The 27,758-nt window shown below is 39.9% G+C and overlaps 1 protein-coding gene and 1 pseudogene across 3 annotated transcripts in view; both read right to left on the reverse strand.

Annotated features, from left to right (window-relative positions):
* Positions 1–27,758, reverse strand: part of PAPSS1 (3'-phosphoadenosine 5'-phosphosulfate synthase 1) — a 185,037-nt gene that overhangs the window by 59,050 nt on the left and 98,229 nt on the right. For all 3 annotated transcript variants that reach the window (XM_041760016.1, XM_041760015.1, XM_041760014.1), the window contains 4 exons: positions 23,677–23,791; positions 17,460–17,695; positions 11,293–11,431; positions 6,204–6,322 (listed from right to left, as the gene is read on the reverse strand). In XM_041760016.1, the coding sequence (XP_041615950.1) occupies positions 6,204–6,322; positions 11,293–11,431; positions 17,460–17,695; positions 23,677–23,788 (606 nt within the window). In that variant the 5' untranslated portion in view covers positions 23,789–23,791. The remainder of the gene's footprint in view (positions 1–6,203; positions 6,323–11,292; positions 11,432–17,459; positions 17,696–23,676; positions 23,792–27,758) is intronic.
* Positions 18,042–18,369, reverse strand: LOC121493774 (annotated as a pseudogene).

The following is a 27,758-nucleotide window of genomic DNA, read 5'->3' on the forward strand; positions in this document are numbered from 1 at the left end:
TCATGAGAGACACACAGAAAGAGGCAGAGACATAGGCAGACGGAGAAGCAGGCTCCCTATGGGGAGCCTGAGGCGAGACTCGATTCCAGGACCCCAGGATCATGCCCTGAGGCAAAGGCAGATGCTCAATGGCCGAGTCACCCAAGTGTCCCTCATTTACCATTTAGATTTAGGTTTCAGGACCTAAGTAAATTAATTCAGCTGGCATGAGGTACCCCAGCTTTACAAGGTAAATTAGGTAACTGACAATCATTTCCTACTTCACACTACCTAGAACGAACCTTTCACACTAACTGGTGACAGGCATGGGCAGTTTACAACTTTATAAGTCAGTATTCCTTCCAATACAGACAGTGCCGCCTCTGAACTGCTCTGAAGTACTTTGAAAATATTCTGGGGATGCCTGGGTAGCTCAGTGATTAGCATCTGCCTCTGGGTCAGGTTGTGATCCCGGGGACCTGGGATCAAGTCCTCCATCAGGCTCTCCGCAGGGAGCCTGCTTCTCTCTCCGCCTATGTCTGTCTTTCACTGTGTGTGTGCGCGTCTCATGGAAAGGAAAGGAAAGGAAAGGAGAAAAAGGAAAGGAGAAAAAGGAAAGGAAAAAGGAAAGGAAAAAGAAAGGAAAGGAAAGGAAAGGAAAGGAAAGGAAAGGAAAGAAGAAAGAAAAGAAAAGAAAAAAAAGAAAAGAAAAGAAAAGGAAAGAAAAGAAAAAGAAAGAGAGAGAAAGGGAGGGAAAGAAAGAAAGAAGAAAGAAAGAAAGAAAGAAAGAAAGAAAGAAAGAAAGAAAGAAAAGTATTCTAAAAACATCAGTTCCTTCTAAGACCCAATACTCTCAAGCTCTCAACCCAATGTCATTTAGGAAAAAATGGTCAAGGAACGTGAAAGAGAGCCACAGGAAAGGCATATTTCAGAAACAAACTGGAAATGGAAAGAATCTAGGTATAAGGAAAGGCAGCGTAGAAAAGTGTGGGTTGCAGCATCTAGCAGACCATGTTCAAATCCCACTCTGCCCCCTCAACAGCACTGTCCTGGGACAGACAACTTCACCTCTCTGAATCGTCTCCCATTGGTAAAAGGAGGATAATTATAACTACTACTCTGAGTTTTAACACATTACTGTGCTACCAATGTAACTACTAAAAGGCCTTGCCTCTGCAGGAATTCTTGCTGGTTTCCATCTCTTCACAAAACATTCCCTTCTAGTGAACACAATTATATTCTTAGACATAATGATGATTAGTGCAGAACCTCTAATCTTTATATCCTCACTCCTCACTTTGACCCCTGCCCTAGGAATGTCAGCCCCTTCACCTCGCAATCTAGATTTATGAAATTAGCTCTACTCTGTGACCTCACATAACCCATTTTTAGAAAACCTTACAGAAACCTCTGTGATGACAAAAGTTGCACTGCATGTGCCACCCCTGCATCACCAGGGATAGTTTGCTTTGGAAGGTACACACCACACTGAGTTCCCTTGCGATCAGGTTGCAGCAGGCAAATGGACTCCTTGTATTGCCAACTAACCATCAACTCTGAGCTGAATGTCAGGTATTCACTGGCTTACCGACATGCCCTAATGCTCATTTGAGATTCGACTTTGTAAGAAAAACGACTGAAGGAGGGGATGCCTGGGTGGCTCAGCATTTGAGGATCTGCCTTTGGCTCAGGGTGTGATCATGGAATCCAGGATCGAGTCCTACATTGGACTCCCCTCAAGGAGCCTGTTTCTCCCTCTGCTTGTGTCTCTCTCTCTCTCTCTCATGAATAAATTAAATCTTTGAAAAAAACAAAAGCAAAAACAAATGATTGAAGGAGAATCAACGCCAGAACAGAAATAGTCACTTGTGTATGTATTTCTTCCTTTGACTCTATTCTTAAATTCCATACCATGCTATAAAAGAAAAAAAATGAAGATATTTACACTGTCAGTCTAGTCTATAACTGTAAATAAAGGTGATAAGGACCAAAAATTAAGGTCCATGAGGCAGGAATTTTTACTGTTTAATTCACTGCCATGTCCTCAGTGTTTTACAACAGTACCTAGCATGTAGGCACTAAATTAACAGAATCAACCAAGTAAAACACAGAAATACATACTTTCAATAGGAAGTGAAGCCATATCTTTTCCCCAAAGGACAGTGGCACCAAAAGAAAGCAACTGCATTCTGCTCCTCTTTTCTCTCTAAACAAAAAGAAAAGGAGGAGGAAGAGGTAGAGGAGCAGGAGGAGAGAGAGGGGAGGGGAGGGGAGGGGAGGGGAGGAGAGGAGAGGAGAGGAGAGGAGAGGAGAAAAAACAAGGGGCACCTGGGTGGTTCAGATGGTTAAACATCTGACTTGACTTGGGCTCAGGTCATGATCTCAGGGTTATGTGATCAAGCTCCATGTCAGGCTACGTGCTGGGCATGGAGTCTGCTTGAGATTCCCTCTCTCCATCTCTGCCCCTCTTTTCTATCTCTCAAAAAAATAAAAAATTTTAAAAAGGCAATTGCATTAAGGAGCCATTTGCATTTCTTCTGTTACCACCAAGCTTTAGAATAAAAATAAATAATTTTTCAAAAGAAAATTTCTCCATCTTTAATATAAGCAGAACACCTTTCTGGTTGTAGATTTAATTACATTGCACTTTAGGTACAACGACAAGGCTGTTGAAAGTAAAAGCCAGAGGCATATGGAAATGAATCTTAGGAAATCATACACTGGAATAGTAGGTGTAGAATCCAGAACATCCATGAGCAAGTTATTTAATTATCTTGGGAATGATAGAAAACATATATAAAAGTACTCAGCACAAAGACCACTTGGAAGCTGTCACAGCAATTCAAGTGAGAAGTGGTTAGAAGCTAAACTAGGAGAAAGGCCACTGGCCCTCAGATTCTAACAATCAAAACAAATATTTTAAAAGACAGTGCCCTACATTACAGGACCCTTAGAGTAAGTATTCAGTAAATGTTAATTTTTTTATCTATCCCTTTTTCAAACCTTGAATGAAACAGTCCAATTATCAGATTATCTAGCAGGCATAATATAGCATAACATCTCTTTTAAAAAGCAATTTGTAAATCAGTAATTAGGGGATATTAGAAGAAAAGCTTTAATTAAAGTCACAGAGATGAAGGCAACGGCACCAAAATATAAATAAATAAATAAATAAATAAATACATACATACATACATACATACATACTATGACAGTGAAAAGATGCTCCATGTCATTCATCATCAGGGAAATACAAATCAAAACCACAATGAGATACCACCTCACAGCTGTCAGATTGGCAAAAATTAACATGTCAACAAGAGATGTTGGCGAGGATGCAGAGGAAGGGGAACCCTCATACACTATGGGTGGGAATGTAAACTGGTGTAGCCACTCTGGAGAACAGAATGGAGGCTCCTCAAAAAGTTTAAAATAGGGGCAATTGGGTGGCTAAGACTGTTGGGCATCTACCTTTGGATCAGGTCCTAATCTTGGGGTCCTGGGATCAAGCACCATATCAGGTTCCCTCCTTAACAGGAAGCCTGCTTCTCCCTTTCCCTCTGTTCCTACCCCACTCATGAATAAATCAGTAAAATCCTTAAAAATAAACCCACACCATCTCTCTTGCTCGCTCTCTCTCAAAATAAATAATAAATAAATAAATAAATAAATAAATAAATAAATAAATAAATAAATAAAATCTTTTTTAAAAAGTTGAAAATAGAGCTACCCTATGACCTAGCAATTGGACTACTGGGTATGTACCACAAAGATACAAATGAGGTGATCCAAAGGGGCACGTGTACTCCAATGTTTATAGCAGCAATGTTCACAATAGCCAAACTATAGAAAGAGCCCAGATGTCCACTGATAGATGAATGGATAAAGAAGACACGGTATAAAGTATCTATGTGTATTTTCCTGATGTTCTATAAAACACTTACAAATCACTGATTAGACATGAAAACTAGATAACCCAAACTAGCAGAAAATAAAAATCTGTATAGCTTTCTAACATTGATAAATAAAAGAACAAGAAAGCCAAGGAACTCTAAACTGAAAGAAAAAAAACTAAAAATACTGCAAGACCTAGACACAACATACTAAAACTGCTAAAATTGGGCAGCCCTGGTGGCTCAGTGGTTTAGTGCTGCCTTCAGCCCAGGGTGGGATCCTGGAGACCCGGGATCAAGTCCCACATCGGGCTCCCTGCATGGAGCCTGCTTCTCCCTCTGCCTGTGTCTCTGCCACTTTCTCTCACTCTCTTGTCTCTCATGCATAAATAAAATCTTTAAAAAAAGAAAAGTAAAAAAAAAACACCTCAGCTTTAAAAAAATAAAAATAAAACTGCTAAAATCTAAGGAATAAGAGAAAATCTTGAATTGAGGCAGAAACAAAAAGAAACATTACAAGGAGAGGAGCCAAGAAAAGAACTGCATCAGACTTCTCATCAGAAATACTGCAAAACAGAGAACCATGGAGCATCATCTTTAAAGAATTAAAAGGGGAAAAAAAAAAAAAAAGAACCTGTCTACCCAAAATACTATGCCCAGCAAAAATCAAAAAAGGGGCCCCTCGGTGGCTCAGTCAATTGGACACATGACTCTTGATTTCACCTTGAGTTGTGACCTCAGGCCCTGCATCAGGCTCTGCGCTCTATGAGTCTGCTTGTCCCTCTCCCTCTGTTCTTCTCCCCCAAATAAATTAAATCTTAAAAAAAAAAAATGAGCAAACCAATTAGAAAGGTTTTATATCAAATCTTTCTCAACTCACTCCACTGTGCATCCCAGAGTACTATGCACATGCTGAAATCATGTTTCTAATGCACCTTCTAGCAGATGAATGTTCATTCCAATTTTCATCACCTGGTATATAAATCCCTCAAGGACAGAGACACAGCTGGTTAATCTTTGTATTGTTAGTGCCTCGGACTGTGACAAACTATAATAGTGGGCTTTTGATAGACGTCTGATTGCTGATGCTGTAAGAATGGATACTGAAGAGAGGGAAGCCAAAGACACAGCAGCAGGACCAGCACCAGAGCTCAGAAGCTAGTTAACAGGAAACCCAGACAGCAGAGAGACAAAGCATAAAACCTCACAGGATGGGGTCTCATGAACCTGCAAACAGTACAGCGGTGTGTATAAAGAAAAACATCAGAGCAGTACCATTATGCATTATTTCATTTATTCAACTAAAATGTTTAGATAAGGGAACTATATTAGGAAGGCGGGTCCCACGTTAATTATCACATTTATAATATGAAAAATTTCTAAGGCTAACCACTTATAATATATTTAGACATAGGTAATTTTTTTAAGTTATATGTCTAATATATCCAGTAAGAGATACTAGAGGAAAGAGGTTTATGGTAATACAATTTTAAAAATCAAGAGAATGTTCAGATGCCATTGGCCACAGTTAGGACAGAATGGGGCACAATGAGGCATTGCTGTCTGTATACCACTATGTCAGGAGTCCCTGCACAGCACTAGGCAGCAAAGGTAAGGACATCCTGACTAGGAGAAGGAGGAGTAACTACTGACACCCATACAAAGACCTGATCCTTCCCAACTAAGTAAACTACGTGACCCTCTGTTGGGACCAGGAGAGTATGAAGATAGAAGCAGGGAAGGAAAGAAGAAGAATTTCTAAAAACTGAACTGGACTAAACTCTGAGAATCATGTACCTCCTAGAAGCCCTGTGTGCTTGAGAAGCCTCTTTACACTTCCAAATGCTCCGGAACCAGAGAAAGATCTTTAGGTCTTCAAACTTTGCCTCCCTAAAACTCAACCATAAGGATATCATCATGCTGCACAAGTTACACATCTGGGCACTCTCTAAAAGTCTAGGAAAAGTTAACTACATTACTACATTATGTACCTCAAATTAAAAAAAAAATACAATAATATCAAGTTGAAGAGCTGAATAATCAAAATTGAATATATTAGATGTTTGTGCGGTAAAATTACTGATAAATAAATAAAAGAGTATCTGGCTTTCAAACTTCCTACGGTTTACGTTGACCAGGATATTTCTTATATTGTATACACTGGCGCCCCCACAACTAACACAGGGACATACATGCTTAGAAAACTGTCAGCACCATAAAGACTTTGAAATACAAACGGTACTCCATATTACCACCACCTGTTTTTTTGGCAGGGGAAGGTTTAAGACGGATGTATTTAATCTGATGATTCCCTCTTGGACCTTCTCTTACCCGTTCCTGTAGAAGTTCTACCACCTGCTGGACACAGTCGTTCACATCACAGGAGTCTGTCTTCAGCACCAGTTCAGGAGCCTCTGGTTTTTCATACTCAGAATCGATACCAGTGAAGCCTACAAAAGGTACCAGATGATAGAGGAGGTGTAAATTAAAATGGGTTTATCTCTTCAGTGTGAGTCTCTGCTAAATAGAATGAAGTTCGTATTTACGCTGCCCCTTCTGAGTTACAGGGTTATAGTACTGAAACTTCTTTCTTGGGAGAAGATTTTTTTTATTTTTTTAAAGATTTTATTTATTCATGAGAGACACAGAGAGAGAGAGACAGAGACACAGGTGGAGAGAGAAGCAGGTTCCATGCAGGGAGCCCAGTACGGGACTCGATCCCAGGACTTCAGTCCCTGGGCTGAAGGCAGACGCTCAACCGCTGAGCCACCCCGGTGTTCCTTGAGAGAAGCTTTCTTTTTTTGGGGGGGGGGTGGGGGGTGGGGGGGGGATAAGATTTCTGATTAAACTTTCATTTCTCCCTTAAACATGTACTGTCAACTCTCATTCACATTTCAATTGAATTGCATGAACACCAAATCACTGGCTCCTAGGGGAAACGTTGGGTTAGGTTCCTGCCTCAGTCACCACAAAATATTTTGATCATTCTTTGTGGTATGAAAGCTAAAACACACACACACAAAAAAAAAAAAAAAAAAAGAAAAAAAGAAAAAGAAAAGAAACCTAAAAAACAAAGGCTAAGTGCCACTTTGTTCAACCTCAGCTGGGAACACATACTTGGAGTGACTAAAATTTTCGCCACTCTGAATGTGTCTACAAGTGACTGCCAAAGCACTGTGAGTATTGACATGGGGGTTAAAAAACTGGGCAGCCTGGGTGGCTCAGCGGTTTAGCACAGCCTTCGGTCCAGGGCGTGATCCTGGAGTCCCGAGATCGAGTCCCACGTCAGGCTCCCTGCACGGAGCCTGCTTCTCCCTCTGCCTGTGTCTCTGCCTCTCTCTCTCTCTCTCTCTCTCTCATGAATAAATAAAATCTTAAAAAATAAAAATTAAAAAACTTAGTGAGTAGAAAAACTTGCAAGTATGGACTATCCAAATAATAAGGCCTGTCTATTCTTCTTTCTTTTCTAAGGAAATGCCTAAACTGCCTTGGAGAAATAGGAATTAATATCAAGGGGGATCCCTGGGTGGCGCAGCGGTTTGGCGCCTGCCTTTGGCCCAGGGCGCGATCCTGGAGACCCAGGATCGAATCCCACATCAGGCTCCCAGTGCATGGAGCCTGCTTCTCCCTCTGCCTATGTCTCTGCCTCTCTCTCTCTCTCTGTGTGACTATCATAAATAAATAAAAAAAAATTTAAAAAAAAAAAAGGAATTAATATCAAGGGATCCAGAGCATCTTAATTTCTCCAAAGGATTAAAGGATATGGTACCTAAACCCTGGGTATAAGCCAAACTCAACAAGGTTCTCTTCCTCTCAATGCAAAAACTGACACCAAATTATAATCACAGGGATTATCTGTAGGCAAATTGAAGCTCTGCAGGCTGCTTCTGCCACCAGAATTAAGTGTTCAGGCAAGATAAATTAACTACTGTTAGTCTTAGCAAAACTGTTAGCTAAGGAAGGTAATCCTATGATATCACAAAATATACTCACAACCAAACAAAATTAGTTTAGATATTAATCACTATTTAGATTTTCCCTTTAAACATGGAATTGCTAAGAAGAGAAAGAATGCTTGATGTTTCCTAAGAACAGGCTGAGCTGAAGATATCCTGTTCCTACCCTACACCCTTGGTATTACCCCATACATAAGTCACTTAGGGCCTATCTGCCTAGGAGTGCTCAGGTCAACCTTGAGGTAGAATGGTAAACATTAATTTAAAATCATTACTATTAAGAGGAACAGTCACCAAAAGAGTTCTAAAATATATACTATAGGGCATCTCGGGTGGCTCAGAGGTTTAGTACTGCCTTCAGCCCAGGACCTGATCCTGGGGACCCAGGATCGAGTCCCACGTCAGGCTCCCTACATGGAGCCTGCTTCTCCCTCTGCCTGTGTCTCTGCCTCTCTCTCTCCTGTGTATTCTCATGAATAAACAAATAAAATCTTTAAAAAATAAAATAAAATATATACTATAGTCTACAGCCCACTGATTTTTTTCTATTTCATATTTCTTAGTATCACATGAAGTTCTGAGTCCAAGAAGGAGATTTCTGTATTACCAATATTCTTAATAGTCACAATAAAATAGCTGTGGAAAAATAATTCTGGTCAAAACACTAGTTTCGGGTTTTTGTTGTTGTTGTTGTTGTTTAGAGAAAGCATGTGCCTGGTGTGAGGAAGGGCAGAGGGAGACAGAGAAGGAGACAATCTTTTTTTTTTTTTTTTTTTAAGATTTTATTTATTCATTCATGAGAGACAGAGAGACAGAGAGACAGAGAGAGGCAGAAGACACAGGCAGAGGGAGAAGCAGGCTCCATGCAGGGAGCCCGAAGTGGGACTCAATCCCAGGACTCCAGAATCATGCCCTGGGCCAAAGGCAGGCGCCCAACTGCTGAGCCACCCAGGGATCCCCAAGAAAGAGACAATCTTAAACAGGCTCCATGTCCAATGCAGAGCCTGATGCAAGGCTTGATCTTACAACCCTGAGATCATGACCTGAGCCAAAATCAAGAGTTGGACATTTAACCAAGCCACTCAGGTGTCTCTAAAACACTAGTTTTTAAGCTCCAATTCTCAAATGGAGCTATACAATGGAATCACCAGGTCCCATCCCATGAGATTCTGATTTCACTGGTACAGCCATGTCATCAGATTTTTATTTTTATTTTTATTTTTATTTTTTTTCATCAGATTTTTAAAAGTTCCCCCACGTAATGCTAATGCATAGCAAAGCTTGAAAACCACTGTTAGAAGACCTGGCTTATTAGCATTTTAGCATTTAGCCCTGGAATTATCTTCCTAGCTAATTTATCCTATAAGTGATTATAATAAACATATACTTAAGAACAACATTAATGGGATGCCTGGTGGCTCAACAGTTAAGCATCTGCCTTTGGCTCGGGATGTGATCCTGGGGTTCCGGGATCAAGTCCCACATCGGGCTTCTGCATGGAGCCTGCTTCTCCTCCCTCTGCCTGTCTCTGCCTCTCTCTGTCTCTCTCATGAATAAATAAGTAAAATCTTAAAAAAAAAAATTTATATTTAGGTAGATAATAACTATTACAGTAGTAATCATGAAAATAATCTAGCATTAGAATGGCTGACACAGGGGTGCATTTACAGTTTAGTAAATGTCACATAAAGGCCTATAAAAGCCTGAGCCTAAACCAAGAATCAGACAACCAATTGAGCCACTCACGTGCCCTTACTCAGAGGAATTTTAAAATGCTCAGGAAAATAACAGAGAAAACTAAGCTAATACAAACACACTCCTAAATACAAATACATAATGTAAATTATACATGATTCCAGGTATTCTGCATGTGTTCTTATTCATCTTTGCATCTTTGCATCCCAGCACCAAATACATACCTTGGAAAGAGAAGGCATTGATCAATGTATGTTGACATCCATTTCCACTACCTCTTCTAAACTATCCAACAAGCATGTGTGTGTCAGGTATCAGGCTTTGGGCCTCACGCTGTGCCAAACTCTAATGATACTCATAAGTAGCTTACTCCAGAGCCAGAGACGAAATTACCTCCCTCATCAATCCATCCTTGCAAAAACAACAAAACCAACTACATTAAAATAAGATTTAGACTTCAGGATCCTAGACACACCACTTTGCTTCTCTTTGCCAAATCTCTATTATGAAAAACTGAAGTGAAAACTGGTCATCAACAGACAGAGGGTGATACAGATGATACAGAGCTAAACTGGTTTCCCTTCCAATGTCATCAATTATTCAAGTCAGGCAACCTGTTGAGTCAAGAAAGTGCAGGCTTCATGGCTGAAACTGAGTCTCCATGCTGGCACAACTGGATGTCAGCCTGGCCTAAGTAACTAGATTTCACCATGGCAGGTAGAACTTGCCCCAACTGCTAACGTGTCCTCAGGTCCAAATATAGAGAAGCCCAAAATAATAAGCATTGTCCTTCGTGTTCCACCTTTTCCTACATAGGGCCAGAAGCTGAATGACAAAATCTTGAATTCTCAGAGCCCCCAGGAGCTTCTGTAATAGTCCCAGACTATCATACTCCCTATTGGGAAGACATCAAAGTTACCTGTATAAATCATTGACCCCTACACAGTGCTGACCAAGTAACTGATCCTTAATTTTTTTTTTTTTTAATGCTGGCATGTCTTCTGTTAACAATAATAGAACAGAACTAATATCCAAGGATGTCTAAAATATGATTGGTATCAAAGGCCACAGCAGACAGGTTCTGAATGATGTCTCTTGCACCCAAATGTTCTTCTACACAGCTGAAACTCTAGGAGCAAACCATAAAACCTAAAAAGCAAGGTATCTCTATTTTGATGGAATCGGCAATATATTAATTCAACCTAATTCAATAATTGTACAGAGAATGATTAAGGGACCATTCCAAACACCATGATATAAACAAAAACAAGACACTCTTTGCTCTCGATATGTTTGTAATTTGGGCATTTTTCCCATTAGCTTTGGAATTTTCTTCATTTTCATGGGAACAAAAAGCAGAAGTGACAGCAGCTAGCAATTGATACCCAGTGTAATGATAGGTACCTAATTACACCAAATAGGTTTCCAGCAGTTCCTAAGGACCCAACCTTCTAAAACTCTGTCTTGTGAGTAGGATTCCAATCTGATCAACAATCGCAACTTATACACAGTGCCAGGTAGCACTTGTAGACCTCAGAGACACAAGAGTATAGTAAGACCCATCCTCTCTTCTTAAGGAGTTCCAACTTGTTTGAATACACCTAATCTCTTAGTAAAAACCATCAGTCTCAGATATGGTAAGGAGAGCACAGAGCTCTTGATTTCAGGTTGAGTTTGATCCCCACGTTGGGTGTAGAAATTACTTAAAAGTAAAATATTTTTTTTAAAAATGCAAGCAAAGAGAAATTAGGAAAAACAGTAATATTTACCTTTAATTTCTCCAGCCCGTGCTTTTTTGTAGAGTCCTTTGACATCCCTCTGTTCACAAACATGCAGAGGAGCATCAACAAATACTTCAAAAAAAGGTAAACTTGCACCTTCATGAATTTGCCTTGCATTGTTGCGATCCTTGGAAAAAAGACATACAGAAACATCATAAAAAGTGCTCATATGAATCAAAGGCACTAGAAATATCAGGGATGAATAAAAGTACTTTTTCAGCTGAGTCAATGGAAAATAAATACTACACAAAACTTAATTTATGTTTTAAAATATAAACTGAGGTATTGCCTGGGACCCAGTCGGCTAAGCCTCAGACTTCAACTCAGGTCATGATCTCAGAGTCCTGGGATCTAGCCCAGTGTCATGCTCCATGCTCAGCAGGGAGTCTGCTTGAGGATTATTTCTCTCTCCTTCTGCTCCTCCCTCCTCTCATGTGCATGCACTTGCTGTCTCAAATTAAAAAATCTAAAAATATATATGTATGTATCTATAAACTGAAAAAAATTAAATCCAGGAAATCATTACATTAACATACCCATTCTCTATAACAATTTTAAAAGGTATACTATTCCAAAAATCCAAGATACTGGGGAATTCCAGGAGGGAAAACAATAGATATCCCACAAAAACGTTCACCTAAATTTTATGAGGAACCAAAGCCAAAGCCTAGCCAAGAAGCAGAGATGTCACCAAGCCTCTCTCTCATAACATGTTCAACTTCAGCCTGAGCTGGCTTGAAAGCAACTTCACTTCCCAAGAAATTCATTCAGAACCTTGAGGATGGTTTATCCACTTGCCAAATACAAACTCCTGTGGCCACTTCTCATCTCGAGCATTCCTAAAACTTTACTTTTCTGCCCTGCCCCTAACCCCCCTACCACTCTCTCTCTGGTCATCACCTTCATCACTCCACCCTATCCTCTGGTACGGTTTCCTATCTGAGTCAACCTCTTCTTTCTGGTCTTAGCTAAAACCAAGTACCCCCTTGAGATCCACTCATCTTTCCATTCCCAAGTATAAGCTCCACATTCATACTCTGTACACAAGTAGTGCCAATGTCTCCAAAGCCAGCCCCTGCAACTCCCACCATTCTATCCTCACTTGGTTCATTTTAGCATTCACATTCCTTTTGGCCCCTCTGACAAACTATGCCTACCTTCCACTGTCACTACTCTCATCTTTCCTATTTCAAAAAGAAAATCTCCAGGCACGAATGCTCTCCACCTCCTCTCTGCCACATAAATGTATCTATATGCCCAATAACCTTTGTCTCTCTCACTCCTGCCACTTCTCCCTTCCAATTCCAGAGTCCCTTCTCTCTAATGGACCGGCCTTGCTCAATCCATTATCCCTACTCCATCTGAAATCTTCAGCCTCTGCCCTCTCCACCTGCTTTATCCCCTGCAACAAACTACAAGTCACTCATCCACAAAAAACAAGTGAATTAACAAATCACCCAAAATCCCTTAATTGTGGGTACTCTTCAGCCTTCAAATCACAGGACTTTCTACTGCATCTCATACTATGAACCCAACGTATCCCGATGACGCTACTCCTTGGTCATTCCTAATGCAGGCTCCCCTGGGCTCTTCCTACTTTCACATCCCTTCAACACTGGTGTCACCCACACTTCTTTAGGAGTCCACTGAAGAAGTCCCACATTAAGTCCTTGAGCACTTTTCTTGGCAGCCTTCACAATGTCCACTATAACATATACACCAACGCTTAAGCCTGAGCCCTGCCCATTTTCCTGAAATTACACACACGTTTCAAACTTCCTCCAAAATATGCCCACTTGGGAGATCCCACAGGTACCTCAAACTTAATATGTCCACAACTAAGTTCATTCTTTTTTCCCCCAAGCTAGCATCCCATCCATACTGCCCAAATCAAGGATGATAACGCTATTTACCCAGAATCCCAAGAGTTGTTCTGGTTCCTTCCCTTTGCCCCACACCCTCACTCTCTGTGCATTGTCACAAAGTCCTTTGGATTTTGCCTTTCAATATTATATCAACCCAGTTTGCATTTCTTCCCTGCTCCCTAGTTCAACCTCATTCTTCCTCTCGTCAACTGCTATACCCTTTTAAAAGTTTGTTGGCTTCTAGCTTTGATCTACTCAAAGTCATACTCTAACACTGTCCCCTGATGACAGGATGCAAATTCAACCACGTCACTAACATCTCAGAGATTCTCCACCACCATCCGGGTAAAATCCAAACTTCTTAAAAGAAAAAAAAAAATCCAAACTTCTTGGTGTGAGGCATCAGGCCTTCTATACCTGGCCACACCATTCTCTCAGTCTTGCACTTGATGTTCTATTAATAATTAATACCTGCCTGGTTTACAAGGCTGTTTGGGCCTTATGCCTTAGCCATCCCTCCCCGCCAGAAAGCCTACACTTCTCTCTTCTGCCTAGAGCAATGTGCTGGGCCCCTGGCAGCCCGGGCACCTGGGGGGCCGGCGGCGGAGGCGACTCTAAAGCAATGTGCTGCTCACAGCACGACTCCGTGAAGTCCTCCAGGAAGCTCAGCCTGCATGCCCAGGCTGACGGAGGGCCCTCCTTCCTCTGGCTTCCCAGAGAACCCACTGTATACTTGTTACAGTTCTTATTCTGATATAGTGATATCTTTTCATTAGCTTTACAACCATAGCATGTAGCAGAATGATTAAGTTGTGACCTTAATGGATTCTGACTGTCCTTTTTATTTATTTTTTACGATTTTATTTATTTATTCATGAGGAACAGAGAGAGGAAGGCAGAGACATAGGCAGAGGGAGAAGCAGGCTCCATGCAGGGAGCCCAATGTGGGACTCAATCCCGGGTCTCCAGGATCACGCCCTGGGCTGAAGGGAGGTGCTCAACCGCTGAGCCACCCAGGCGTCCCCCAACTGTTCTTTTTAAATGAAGCTCAACTTCAACCAGGATTCAATTAACAAAGTTAATGATTCTGAAATCCATCTCAATTCTACACAGCTTTCTTGAGTTCAATGACCCACTTAGATAGCCACCAGGATTTCAAACCTAATCTACCTAAAATGAAAGAGTCATCTCCTCCCTGCCCATGCTGTATTTTCTACCTAAATCAGTCCATCTTCTATTCAGAAAGCACCATCCTTTATGTTCACCCCAAATTCAGCAATCAATCAGCCACCATGTCCTACTGATGCTACAGGCTCAAGAGCCCTCAAATACACCCCATCTTTTCCATTCCCATTGTTGCTGCTTGAATTCAAAAGTCTCACTAGTCTCCTATCTCCAGACCACTCTTATTCCAGACTTTAAAGAGAACCTCACTAAAATGCAAACCCAGAGACAGCATTCTGTAATACAATCTCAAACTGTTAAGTCCTCTATGGGGCAAAGTTCTGAGCAACCAAGGTTCATCATCAGACCTCTGCCAACTACTCTAGCTTCATCTCCCCTCAAATTCATTCTACACGGCAGTTATAACAAACTACCAACAGTTTCCCCAAAAGACCAAACTCCCTCACATTTCCATGCTGCTGCAAACACTGTACTGTTTCCTCTGTTGAAACAGCTTTCTTCCTCTGGTCTCACTGGTATGCTCTGATTCATTCTCTAGGACTCATTTCAAGCAGCATCTCCTCTGTGATTCTTCCACAGCACATACATTTACCTAATCACCTGCTGCAACATATTGTAACTGTTCACATCTCTATTCCCACCAGACTAGCTAGGAACTATCGGGTTTATTTTTAGAACCAAGATGCCAAGTTCAGTGGTGACATAGAATATACATATCCCATATTATGTGGTTTGATGCGAATATCACAGATTTTGACATGTCCTAAGCATAGTCCAAACCTCATTCTTCGTGCTTTTAGAGATGAGATCAACAAATTTTGCTCGATACTATGGAAATATGGGAACCAAAAAACAGATCAGCATATACTTTTAGAGACCCAGGTGACAGCTCTCCAAATCCCATGTTACTCTCTCCTCTTCCAAAGTTGCACAAATTCCCAGAAAGTGCAAGAATATCAATTACAATATTACTATGAACACTGTTCATATCCAAGGATTCAAGAACTCAAAACAACTATTATTCTCTTATACACTTCATTATCTAGTATACTTTAAACTGATATATTGACACTCTTCCCAGGATTTCAGGAAAATAAAAAGTAGGCCTCACAGGACCTTTTAGGACTCCTGCCATGGTTCAATTAAGTGAATTTTTATAATAACACTCCATGTGATACTTACCTATAACTCCTACAACTCGTACTTTGATGCTGCTTTTAAAAAAGTCTAACAATCCAAATTCATATACAGTATTACAACCATGCTTTTATTTATTATATTCACTGAATACTTATCACACCAGGCACTGTGCTAAGAGCTCTGAATGCATGATTTTCCGCAGAGAAACCCTATGACGTAGGCATTATCTGAGCTTCTGAAGGTTAAGTCAACTGGCCAAGGTCATAACAGTAACTGGCAGGGTTGAGATTCCAACCCATTATTTCTGGCCCCAAAGCCCCTGACTTTAACTACCTAGTAATTTACCTGTTCTTTCATATCTGAGTTATGCTGTGATTTAATAAACACTAAATATCTACTGTGTTCCAGGAGCTGGACTTGGTTACAAAGATAAACAAGACATAGTTTCAGCCTTTGAGGAGCCAGTGGAGTTTAGAGGTAACAAAGCATGATGGGTGGTGAGAGCATGGATTCCAGTGACACTGGGTATATATCTTTGCTCTACCATGTACAGTATAAGACCCTTAGTAATTTATACCTGTCACCCCAACCTCTGCCTTTTTTAAAGACTTTATTTATTTGTGAGATAGTGAGTGAATGGGAGTAGAAGCAGAGGGGGAGGGAGAGGAAAAGAATCTTTAGCAGACGCCACACTAAGTGCAGAGCCCCAAGTGGGGCTTGATCTCAAGACCTTGAAACCATGACCTAAGATGAAACCAAGAGTCAGACACTTAACAGACTGAGCCACCCAGGTGCTCCACCTCTGCCTTCTTCACTGGGTGATGAGAACTAAGTGAGTTAATTTATATACATAGTTGCTGTTCAATAAATGTTAGCTGCTATGATTTTTATTATTACTATTATTGCTGCTACTATTAGCACCACCAACCAATGAACTGGTATTCATAATAAAATAATGCATTAAGGTACAAAAATAAGGGCACCAAAGACAGATACCCCACAAAGACCAAGGGACAAAGGGAAGGTACTCAGGAGGAGATACCGAACCTGAATCTCAAAGCATGAATAGGAGTCAACAGACAAGGAGAAGAGTGCCTTCTGGGCAGGGACAAAAATCTCACAGTGAGAAATACAATGATTTTTTTAAAAGAGAAATACAAAAAAGTGAAATGGTACTAAAATAAGAGGGAGGGTGTGATGAAAGAGGAGACTGAAGACCTGGGAGTAAAGAAGCCATGGTCAGGCATATGTGAAGAAACTTAAGACTTTCCCTGGTGTCTAACACATGTTGGGTGTTTACTGTATATCTATTGAATAGTCAAGCCTGAAATAATTTGGCCACTGGCTTGAGGTCAACAAGTTCAGTTATACTTCTGGAGGGGGCGGGGGTCATAGCAGGTTTTATCAAAACTGAATTTACTTAGAAAGTCACAGCACAGAAATGTCATAAGCTAATTATTTCAATTTGAATTTAGCTTCAGGGAACCTGGGTGGCTCAGTTAAGTGCCTGCCTCTGGCTCAGGTCATGATCCTAAGGTCCTGGGATTGAGTCCAGCATCGGGCTTCCTGCTCCACTGGGAACCTGCTTCTCCCTCTCTCTCTGCTCATGCTCTCTCTCTCCCTGTCAAATGAATAAACAAAATCTTTTTTTTAAGTGTTTTTTTTTTTTTTTTTTTTTTTAAATGATAGTCACACAGAGAGAGAGAAGGCAGAGAGAGAAGCAGGCTCCATGCACTGGGAGCCCGACGTGGGAGTCGATCCCGGGTCTCCAGGATCGCGTCCTGGGCCAAAGGCAGGCGCCAAACCGCTGTGCCACCCAGGGAATCCCCTAAACAAAATCTTTAAAAAAAAAAAAAAAAAGGAAGAATTTAGTTTCAAAGCACATGTCAGTGTTTAAACTGTTCTGCCTGACAGCATATTCTCAGTCAATGATATGAGAACAGCAATAGTACAAAAGCCACATACCTGAGTATAAGGTGATATAAAACTTGTGATGCATACTAAGCCGGCATCTGCAAACAGCTTAGCAACTTCTGCAATACGTCGAACATTCTCTTCTCTGTCTTCAGGACTAAAGCCAAGATTTTTATTGAGACCTTGACGAATGTTGTCACCATCCAAAGTGTAGCATGGGATACCATGGCAAACCAAGTACTCCTCTAAAGCCATGCTCACTGTGGTCTTTCCTGCTCCAGATAAGCCTAAAATTCAACAGTCCAAGCACATTTCAGATGCAACGTTAAATGGATAACTACTTAGTAATAAAGAATTTAAATCACAGCTGTAATGACATTCATTATTCATAGCAATTTCTCAATAATACTTATCCCACATTTCTCTATAAGATTTACATCTTAGCTAGAAAAACATCTGTAGTTCAAATAAAATAAGCATTTGTGGTTTTGTGGTCTCTTTAAATCACAATAGACATTTATTTAAAGTAATACATTTGCAGCTCAAATAGTCCTAAATTGCACATTTCAGGTTTACCCAAACTCTTAAAAATATTTGAGGAGAGAGTTGCAACCATAGATTTCAACTCTACGATTACTTCTTTGTCCATTCCTCTCTCTTCTTTACTGAGTAACTTCTTTCAGATAGGCTTCAAGGTAGAAATTACTCTCCTTATGTTTTGTCCACCATTCTTTAGGCAAAATCTGCTTCCTCCTGGTCAGATCCAGTGCTCTCTGAATGTTCAAACACCCTGTGGTTATAAAGGTTCTCAGGAAGCTTTATGGCCTCTTCACATCATCATTCTCATATACTGCATCATCTCACATTAACTCCAGTTTATTGAACTGTGCAGCACTGGATACCACTTCTGAATGCCCTCTAGCCACCGGCTTGATGCTATGAGAGCAGGTCTGTTCGCCATTTTGACCTGACTACAGCGTTGACTACTTAAGCATTTATATTTTTAATAATTCCTGTTTATGCCCTAAGGTATCCTAGACACTACGGTTTCAGAGGGTATATATTCACTTTGTTCCTGTTACCACTATTCCAAAGCTACATGCCAAAGTAAAAAGAGTGACGTGCCCAAATTATTTTCTGTGAGGTAAGAAAAAGGACAAAAGTAAAACTAAATATTATAAAGTCATCTCTATATCCCAGGATCAACACATCCCATAGACTACCATGATAAAAGTATCTGGATGTGCAATTTATAATATAATTAACTTTGAAAGAATATCCTCATTTCAACTCACCTTCCTCAACCAATGATGTTTACTTCCTAAACAACAAGAAGGAAAAGGAAAGCATACATTTATGCACTAATACTTGCAACCTTGATGAGCATATAAATACAGAATTCACAGCTAAGACAGTGATCAGGTAAGAGATAAAAAGTGAGGTCTCATGTACTGATTCCCTTGAAAGAAGTCATGATAACATAGAAGGCTAACTTAAAATGTTATGTTAGGAGGATCAATAGTATTAGTTGCTTTATATATTAAAAACTTGTATTTGGGGTGCCTGGAAGGCACAGTAGGTTAAGTGAGAGACTCTTGGTGTCAGCTCATATCATGATCTCATGGTCGTGAGATCGAGCTCTATTGGGCTCTGCACTCAGTGTGGAGTCTGCTTGAGATTCTCTCTCCCTCTGTCCCTCCCTTTCGTGCTCTCTCTCTCTCAAATAAATAAATCTAAAACAAAACAAAACAAACAAAAAACGTGCATTAATAGCAGATGGTATTTTCCAAAGACAGCTCCAACAGATTTTCCCATGTGCAATCTCTGTGAAAATGTGACATCGCCATTGTCACATCAAGAGGTAGAGTCTGGGATCCCTGGGTGGCGCAGCGGTTTAGCGCCTGCCTTTGACCCAGGGCGCGATCCTGGAGACCCGGGATCGAATCCCACATCGGGCTCCCTGTGTATGGAGCCTGCTTCTCCCTCTGCCTGTGTCTCTGCCTCTCTCTCTCTCTCTCTGTGTGACTATCATAAATTAAAAAAATAAAAATAATAAAAAAAAAAAACAAGAGGTAGAGTCTAACTCCCTACCCTTGAATCTGGGCTGGACTTATGATTCACCTACTGCCAAAAGGATGTAGTGAAAATGACAATGTGTGACTTCCAAGACAGGATCAGGAAAAGCTATTATGCAGTTTCTCTTGGACCCTCCATTTGAGAGAAGCCTGCTCTTAAATATCCTGAGGCTACCATGCTAGCAGAATCAAGAGCAGGTGGTTCAGCCAACTAAGCTCCCAGCTGACACGTAGCCATCAAGTGAGTTAATGATCACTGACACCAGCCAGGTGAGCCTCTAGACATCAGGGAAAACAACCCAGCTGAGCCCTCCTGAATTCCTCAAGCACAAAATGGTAAGTAGATTTAAAAAGTTGCTTTATTCCACTAGGTTTTGGGTAATTTGTTACACAGCAACAATAACTGAACAAAAACATGGAGGCAGAAGTTTCTGTTTTTTGTTTTTAACCAGCAGCTGAGCATTAAGTATGAGGGGAAGAAAAACTCTGAAACCTGAACTCTTAGACTTTTTATACATGACAACCTGATAATAAAAATATCTATTTACGGATGCCTGGGTGGCTCAGCAGTTGAGCACCTCCCTTCGGCCCACGGCATGATCCTAGAGTCCTGGAATCAAGTCCCACATCAGGCTCCCTGCATGGAGCCTGCTTCTCTCTCTGGTATGTCTCTGCCTCTCCCATTTCTCTCTCTCTCTCTCTCTCTCTCTCTCTCTGTGTGTCTCTCATGAGTAAATAAATAAAATCTTTAAAAGAAAAAAAAGGGTACCTATTTATACATACATGTGTATATATATTCATTTTATGTATATATTTAATTTGAAACAAAGTAAGAAGAGAAATTGCTAAAAACCTAATTACTGACATAGGAAGCTTCATTGAGATGATTACAGTGAACAGAGACAAAAAGGCAAAGAAATTAAAGCAGGTAGAAAAGACTTAATTACTGGAGAGATAATATAAAACTTTGATAAGGAAAAGTAGCATACCTGAAGAAACCAAATGTACTAGAATAATTAGCCCCCCTCCCCCATTCATGTACACCTGGAAGCTCAGAATGTGGCTTTAGTTGGAAACAGGGTCTTTGTGGATGTAATTAATTAAAATGAGGTCATACAGTACTAGCATGGGCACTAAATCCAGCGAATAGTGTCATTGTACCAGGCCTATGAGGATGAAAGCAGGGACTGGAGCTCTACATCTGCAAACCAAGGAACACCAGAGATTGCCAACAACCTCCAAAAGCTAGGAGAGAGGCCAGGGCAGATTCTCCCAGAAGGAACTAACCCCAGAACCTTCATTTCAGACTCCCAGCCTCCAGAACTGTGAGAGAATTAATTCCTACTGTTTAGCCACCCTGTTGCTTGAAATAATCTATTTCAGTGGCCTTGGGAAACTAATATAAAAATACAAAACAAACAAACAAAGAAAATATATATATATAAAACAAAGTTTATCTGAAATAAAATCTGAGAAAAAGCAAACTACACTCCAGAGAAATGGCAAACCACTCAATAGCTTGATGGATCCTGGTTAAGCCACTGAATTGCAAGAAAAAAAATCTTTATTTTCATTTCCAACAATGAAATGATTTTTTTTGTCAAAAAAAAAATCAACATAGGCTATAGAAGATTGAAAAACATAATTAACAAGCTTGATCTAATGAACAAATATAGGAACACTGCACACTAAGGGAATAGATATTCTTTTCAAATATATATTTATAGGGCAGCCCGGGTGGCTGAGCGGTTTAGCGCCACCTTTGGCCCAGGGCGTGATCCTGGAGTCCCGGGATCAAGTCCCATGTCAGGCTCCCTGCATGGAGCCTGCTTCTCCCTCTGCCTGTGTCTCTGCCTCTGTGTGTGTGTGTGTGTGTGTGTGTCACTCATGAATAAATAAAAATATTTTAAAAAGAATATATATATATATTTATATTTATAAAGACTGAATATATACTATATCATAAAGCAATCACCAAAATATTTATAAGCATCACTAGTGGTAAGATCAATGGAATATACTATGTTTAAGAAAAGGATTACTCAATATTCTAAAGATCAATTTCCCCAAAAATTGACCTTGACATAAAATGTAATCCCAAACTAAATCCCTACTAGATTTTGGAGGAACTGGTTAAACCAATTATAAAATTTATACCTTAATGTGGAGGAGCCAAAGGAAAAAAAGTCAAGATATTTCTGATGAAAGAATAAGATGACTTACTTCACGGTATTTCAAGACTTAGAAATACACAACAGTAAAGACAATGTGGTAATAATAGAGTATTAGACCAGTAGAATAGATCAGAGAGCCCAGAAATAAATCCACGCATAAGTAGAAAACTGACATGTAACAGCTGACTTTGCATAAAAAAAAAACAGGATGCCCTCATCAATATATGCTCTTGAGAAAACGGATTATCCACATGGAAAAAAAAAAATAGATTCCTCCCTCAAATACACACAAAAATCAACTGCAGGTAGATAAAGGGACTAAATGAGAAAGGTAAAACTTCTAAAATATAGGAAAAGAAACAATTTTTCAGGGATCAAGAAAAAAAGGAATGCTCCTAAAAAGAAAAAAATCAAATTTCTTCACATCATTTAATACCAGAAGACAGTGGAATTAATGTTTTAAGACAATGGAATAATGTTTTAAGAATTCCAAGACAAAGAAAGTATGAACTAAATATAAATTTTACCAACCAAATCACTATAAAAAATGGGCAGACATTCTCAAACATAAAAATCCAGGGAATTCAAAATCCAGTGAACACTATCTTACAAAAACAACAATGAAATATAAACACTTAAATCTAAACCTAGACTAAGAGCTCATGAGTGGACATGCCATAAAAAAATTTAAAAATAAAAAATAAAAAAATAAAAAACTGATGGTAAGTTGATTGATATGGAATCAATTTACTTACAGAACTTAAACAAGCAATTATGAAAACTTAAGAATGTGTTATGAACCTGGACAATGGAAAATTAACAATTTAACAACAATCTAGACAAGAATGAGTAGACTATGATGATGTTGTCTTCCTTCACATAGAAACAAATAGACTTATCTATAATTGGAGCATGTAATTTAAAAAATACACACAGAGGGGATCCCTGGGTGGCTCAGAGGTTTAGCGCCTACCTTCAGCCCAGGGCGTGATCCTGGAGACCTGGGATCGAGTCCCACCTCGGGCTCCTTGCATGGAGCCTGCTTCTCCCTCTGCCTGTGTCTCTGCCTCTCTCTCTCTCTCTGTCTCTCATGAATAAATAAATAAAATCTTTAAAAAAAAAATACACACAAAAAATAAGAATGCCGCTTTTTACCAATCAGCAAAAATTTTAAGGATTGGTAATATCCATGTTGATGAGGATACTACAAAATGGAACCTCTCCCACACTGTTGATAGGAGAGTAAATAGGTATAAAATTTTGGTGATTAATTTGACAAGATACATCAAAATTTTAAATATGAATCCTAGAAGTAAAAGAATCCATCATTCTTAAAACCACCTCCAAAGTCTGGATTAACTGACCCTCTCTCCAGCCTACTATGACTGAGCCCAAAAGGAGACTCTGGGAAAACCAATGCAAGAAACAATCAGAGGCCAAAGCAAAAGAAATGGATGTGAAATTCTTTTTCACTCATTTTTTCTCTTCATATGGTTTACATTATTAACTTCTTGAAGAATCCAGGTCTTGTTTGCATGTAAAAGTAACTTTGTGTGTGTGTGTGTGTGTGTGTGTGTTTTAAAAGATTTTATTTATTCATTTTAGAGAGAAAGCACACACACATGAATGAGGGGAGGAGCAGAGGGGAAGGAAGAGGGAGAGAATCTCCAGCGGACTCCATGCTGAGCAGGGAGCTCTACGCAGGGCTCAATCTCACAACACTGATCAGCACCTGCACTGAGACCAAGAGTTGGACACTTAACCGACTGAACCACCCAGGTGCCCCTAGAAAGTAGTTTTAAGATGCATTCTGGTTTTCTCCTTTATTACAACAGCAATTCTGTAAAGACTAAAAGGAATTTAAAAAAGGAAATATAATTAAGCAATGTTGTTAGTTACATAGAGTGATGTTTCAGATACAAGAACAGCTCAAAATTTAAATAAATATGCTTCATCCTGGTTCAAGGCTGTGTATAAACACGGCTTTTGAAATTAACTGGTTTATCTCCTTGACCTTACCTGTTAGCCAAACTGTACAACCACGAAAACCACCTCTGGTTCCAACGACCTGACCTCTCTTGTTCCTGCTGACATGATGAGCTTGATAGGTGACATTAGTTGCTCTCTGCATCCCCTAGAAAAGAGAAACAAAAATTCGGATTCACCTAAGTCTTTAAAAAGTAAATACATATTCCTTACTGTCAACTATTGTATATAACATGCCAAAAGCAAACAAAAAGATTAAAACTAATAGCTTTCTTTCCTTTATAGTACCTATCATGACCTCTGGTACTTTACATACACCAATTAATTTAACCCTCAGAGCCACTCATGAACACAAGGACTCTTACTACCATGGTTTTACAAATGAAGATGTTAAACCTGAGAAAAGTTAAACAACTTGCCCAAGTTCCCATAACAAGGGAGTGATGGACTCCATAGCCCAGTCTTCCATTCAATCATTCACTGAGGCCTTACTAGTATACCAAGTGAACTAAACAGGGTCCCCTACCCTCACTGAACTTATATTCCACTGATGGAGACAAAGAAATAAAACTCTACTGTAATATCAAAGAGTGACAAGTGCATTCTTGAAAACATACAGGGTAAGACTGAGAAGAGGGATCAAGGATGACTGCCTCTTTAGACAGGACAATCAAGAAAAGCCTCTGAGAAGGTGGCATCTGGGCAGACTCCTGAACGAAGTGTGGAAGGAACTTGTCTGTAAGCATCATAAAATACATGATGGAAAAAAGTGGACTGCATTGCTTATTCATGGTTATTCCACAAAAAAAAAAAAAAAAAAAAAGTGGAATGCAATTTTTCTTCCAAATTCTCTTTTTTTTTTTTTTTTAAAGATTTTATTTATTTATTCTTGAGAGCTAGAAGGAGAGACAGAGCCAGAGACACAGTCAGAGACAGATCCAGAGACACAGGCAGAGGGAGAAGCAGGCTCCATGCACTGGGAGCCCGACGTGGGATTCGATCCCGGGTCTCCAGGATCGCGCCCCGGGCCAAAGGCAGGCGCCAAACCGCTGCGCCACCCAGGGATCCCCCCAAATTCTCTTCTTAAACAAAAATAGCATAAATTTACACAGGTCTCAAAGAATCTGAATGGACATTTCTCCAAAGGAAAAGTACAAATGACAAAATAAGCAGATTAAAAGATGTCCAGGGATGCCTGGGTGGCTCAGTCAGTTGAGCATCTGACTTTTGATTTCAGCTCAGGTCAGGATTCCAGTCATGAGACTGGAGCCACACGTTGGGCTCCACACTGGGTGTAGAGTCTGCCTGGGATGCTCTCCCCCACTCCCTGTGCACCCCTGCCCCTCTCTCTCCCTCTCAAAAAAAAAAAAAAATCAGTATCATTAGCCATCAGAAAAAGCCACATCAAATCAAAACCACAAGGAGGTTATCTCTACAACCCACTAGGATGGCTATAATCAAAAAGACAGTGACAAGTGCTAGTGAGAATACTGAGAATTTAGAATCCTCACATTGGCTGGTGAAAATGTAAAATAATATACAGCCACTTTGGAAAACAGCACTTCTGCAAAATATTAAATATACAGTCATATGATCAAATAATTAAAAGTCCTAGATATATACTCAAGACACGAAAACATGTCCATGCAAAACATAATAACCAAGTTCACAGCAGCATTAAAGTCCAAAACGTAGAAATAAGTCAATTGTCCATCAATTGATAATTAGATAAAATATTTTAAAATTTATATATCTATCCAAATCTGGTAATAAAAAGGAATGAAGTACTCAAACATGTTAAAACTTAGATGAACCTCAAAAACATTAAGTGAAGGAAGCCAGTCATAGAGACCATATACAGTGTTAATTCCATTTATTTGAACAGTCCAAAACAGGAAAATCTACAGAGACAGAAATCAGATTAGTGTTTGCCTGAGGCTGGGAGGTTGGGGGAATGGGGAGTAGCCGCTAATGGGTATAGGAATCTTTTTGTGGACGATAAAAATGCTCTAAAATTGTGACGGCAGCTGTACAACTCTGTAAATATACTAAAAACCTTTTAAACATATGCTTTAAGCAGATAAATTGAATAGTATGCAAATTTTATCTCAATAAAGCTATTTTATACAAAACAAAAAAATGAATTACAGAGTGTCTATTTTCTCTTCCTAGGAAACAAAACATAATTTAGGTTCTTTTTTTTTTTTTTTAATTTATGGGGGGGGTGGGTAGGGGCAGAGGAAGAGAGAATATGAAATATGAAATATAAAATAAACTATGAAATATTATAAAAGGACACTCAGAAGACCTAAATGAATGGAGAAATATGCTATGTTTGTGGAAAGTTCAACTTTTTTTAAAAAAGTGAAGTCTCATCAATGTGCAGAAATCTGTTGCATTTCTATATGCCAATAATGAAGCAGCAGAAAAAGAAATCCAGGCCAACTGAATGGGAAATTCTGGGGCAGGGCCCAATAATCTGTATTTTAAATCCCTCCAACTGATAATTTTGCAAGCTGGAGTTTGAAAGCATGGGCTTATGGGAGAGATGGGGGAGAATAAATAATTATATAACTTAGGCAGGAATAAGTATCAAAAAGAAAAAAGTAAATAAAGCAAAATTGTGAAGAAATATCAGAGAAGTGATGTTCAGACAGGGTGGCCAGGCAAGGCTTCACCAAAAAGGGGACACTGTGATGAGTTCTGGGGAGAGCACCTCCAAAGAGAGCACAATGAGCACAAGGAAAACTGAAAAAGTGACTACGGAAATCTAGAATAGTTGCCGGGCAGTCCAAACAACTCATGTGAAACCAACAATCAAATCCAAAGCAAAACTAGTCACCAGGATCATGTTTTCTACAGCCACATCAGGGACACACAATGGAGCATGAAACAACTGGGATGGATCCAACCAGGGCTGTGATTTGGCCCAGAGGTCTTTTTTTTTTTTTTTTTTTTTTAAGATTTTATTTATTTATGTGAGAGAGACAGAGACATAGGTAGAGGGAGAAGCAGGCTCCCTCTGGGAAGCTTGATGAGGAACTGGATCCCAGGACCCAGAGATCATGAACTGAGCCAAAGGCAGACAGACGTTCAACTGCTGAGCCAGCCAGGCACCCCTGGCCCAAGTGGTCTGCAAAATGGGGAACAAAGAGCCTTGCAGGTATAGAAGCATGAACATTGTTTTGGGGTTTGTTTTGTTTTGTTTTAGAAATATGAACTTTGTAAAGGAATGTATTTGTATCCAGATCTTCAGCTTCTGGATGGTATTCCTTTCTAAAAAAGGGTCTGCCTGAGGTGTCCAATCTCTTTTCCCACCTCCCTCTCCATGATCCTCCTAATGTACATGACAAAGTATCTCTGCCCTTCTGAGTTCTACTATCACTCACTGCAGAAAATCCTCTGGGGCAAAGGGACAATCTGACGATTCTTTTAATAGGCAACACCACACAAGCTGCACCCCTCCCCTACGAATCATCTCATTAACAACTGCATTTCCAGTGAAATTATGCTCTCTGTGTTCAAGAAACACGAAAAATTATAATATGGGTCTCCCGACCTATTTCTTTTCAATGAACTAATAATGAAGCAAACATTACTTTACAGCTCTACATTTCTGAGATCTTCAACAAAAACAAAGTTCCACACACAGATATCCTCATCTCTTGGGAATCAGGGACACCTCTTCCCAGAGGTCACTAATGTCAACTCAACTCCCTGCTGCCGGGGAGAAGGGAGCAGAGTCTGAAAGAAGGAGGGTTGAGGGAGTGGTTTGGAAGAGAGTGCTATGAAAGCTGCCTACACTTGCAGAACCTGTTTGGCTCAGGTCATTTTGCTTTGGGGTTAATTCTAAGTTATTTCGCTTTGGGGCAAGAAGAAACATGTATCTAATGAATTTTAATTTATTCTGGCCCTGTACAGTATCTCCTGATTTTCTTTTTAAACTGAGTAGAATGTACAAAATTATCTGAGAAGCTATAAACGGCTGAGGACGTGGTTTGGAGAAAATAAAAGATAAGCAGAGGTCATCTGTTTTAGTCATTAGAAAAGAATACTACCTGGGGGGTTCCTTGCATCCTACCCTTAAGAAAATTCTGGCAGCAGATATGGCAGGC

The sequence above is a fragment of the Vulpes lagopus genome, chromosome 6 (genome assembly GCF_018345385.1).
Source record: "Vulpes lagopus strain Blue_001 chromosome 6, ASM1834538v1, whole genome shotgun sequence".
Classification (NCBI taxonomy): domain Eukaryota; kingdom Metazoa; phylum Chordata; class Mammalia; order Carnivora; family Canidae; genus Vulpes; species Vulpes lagopus.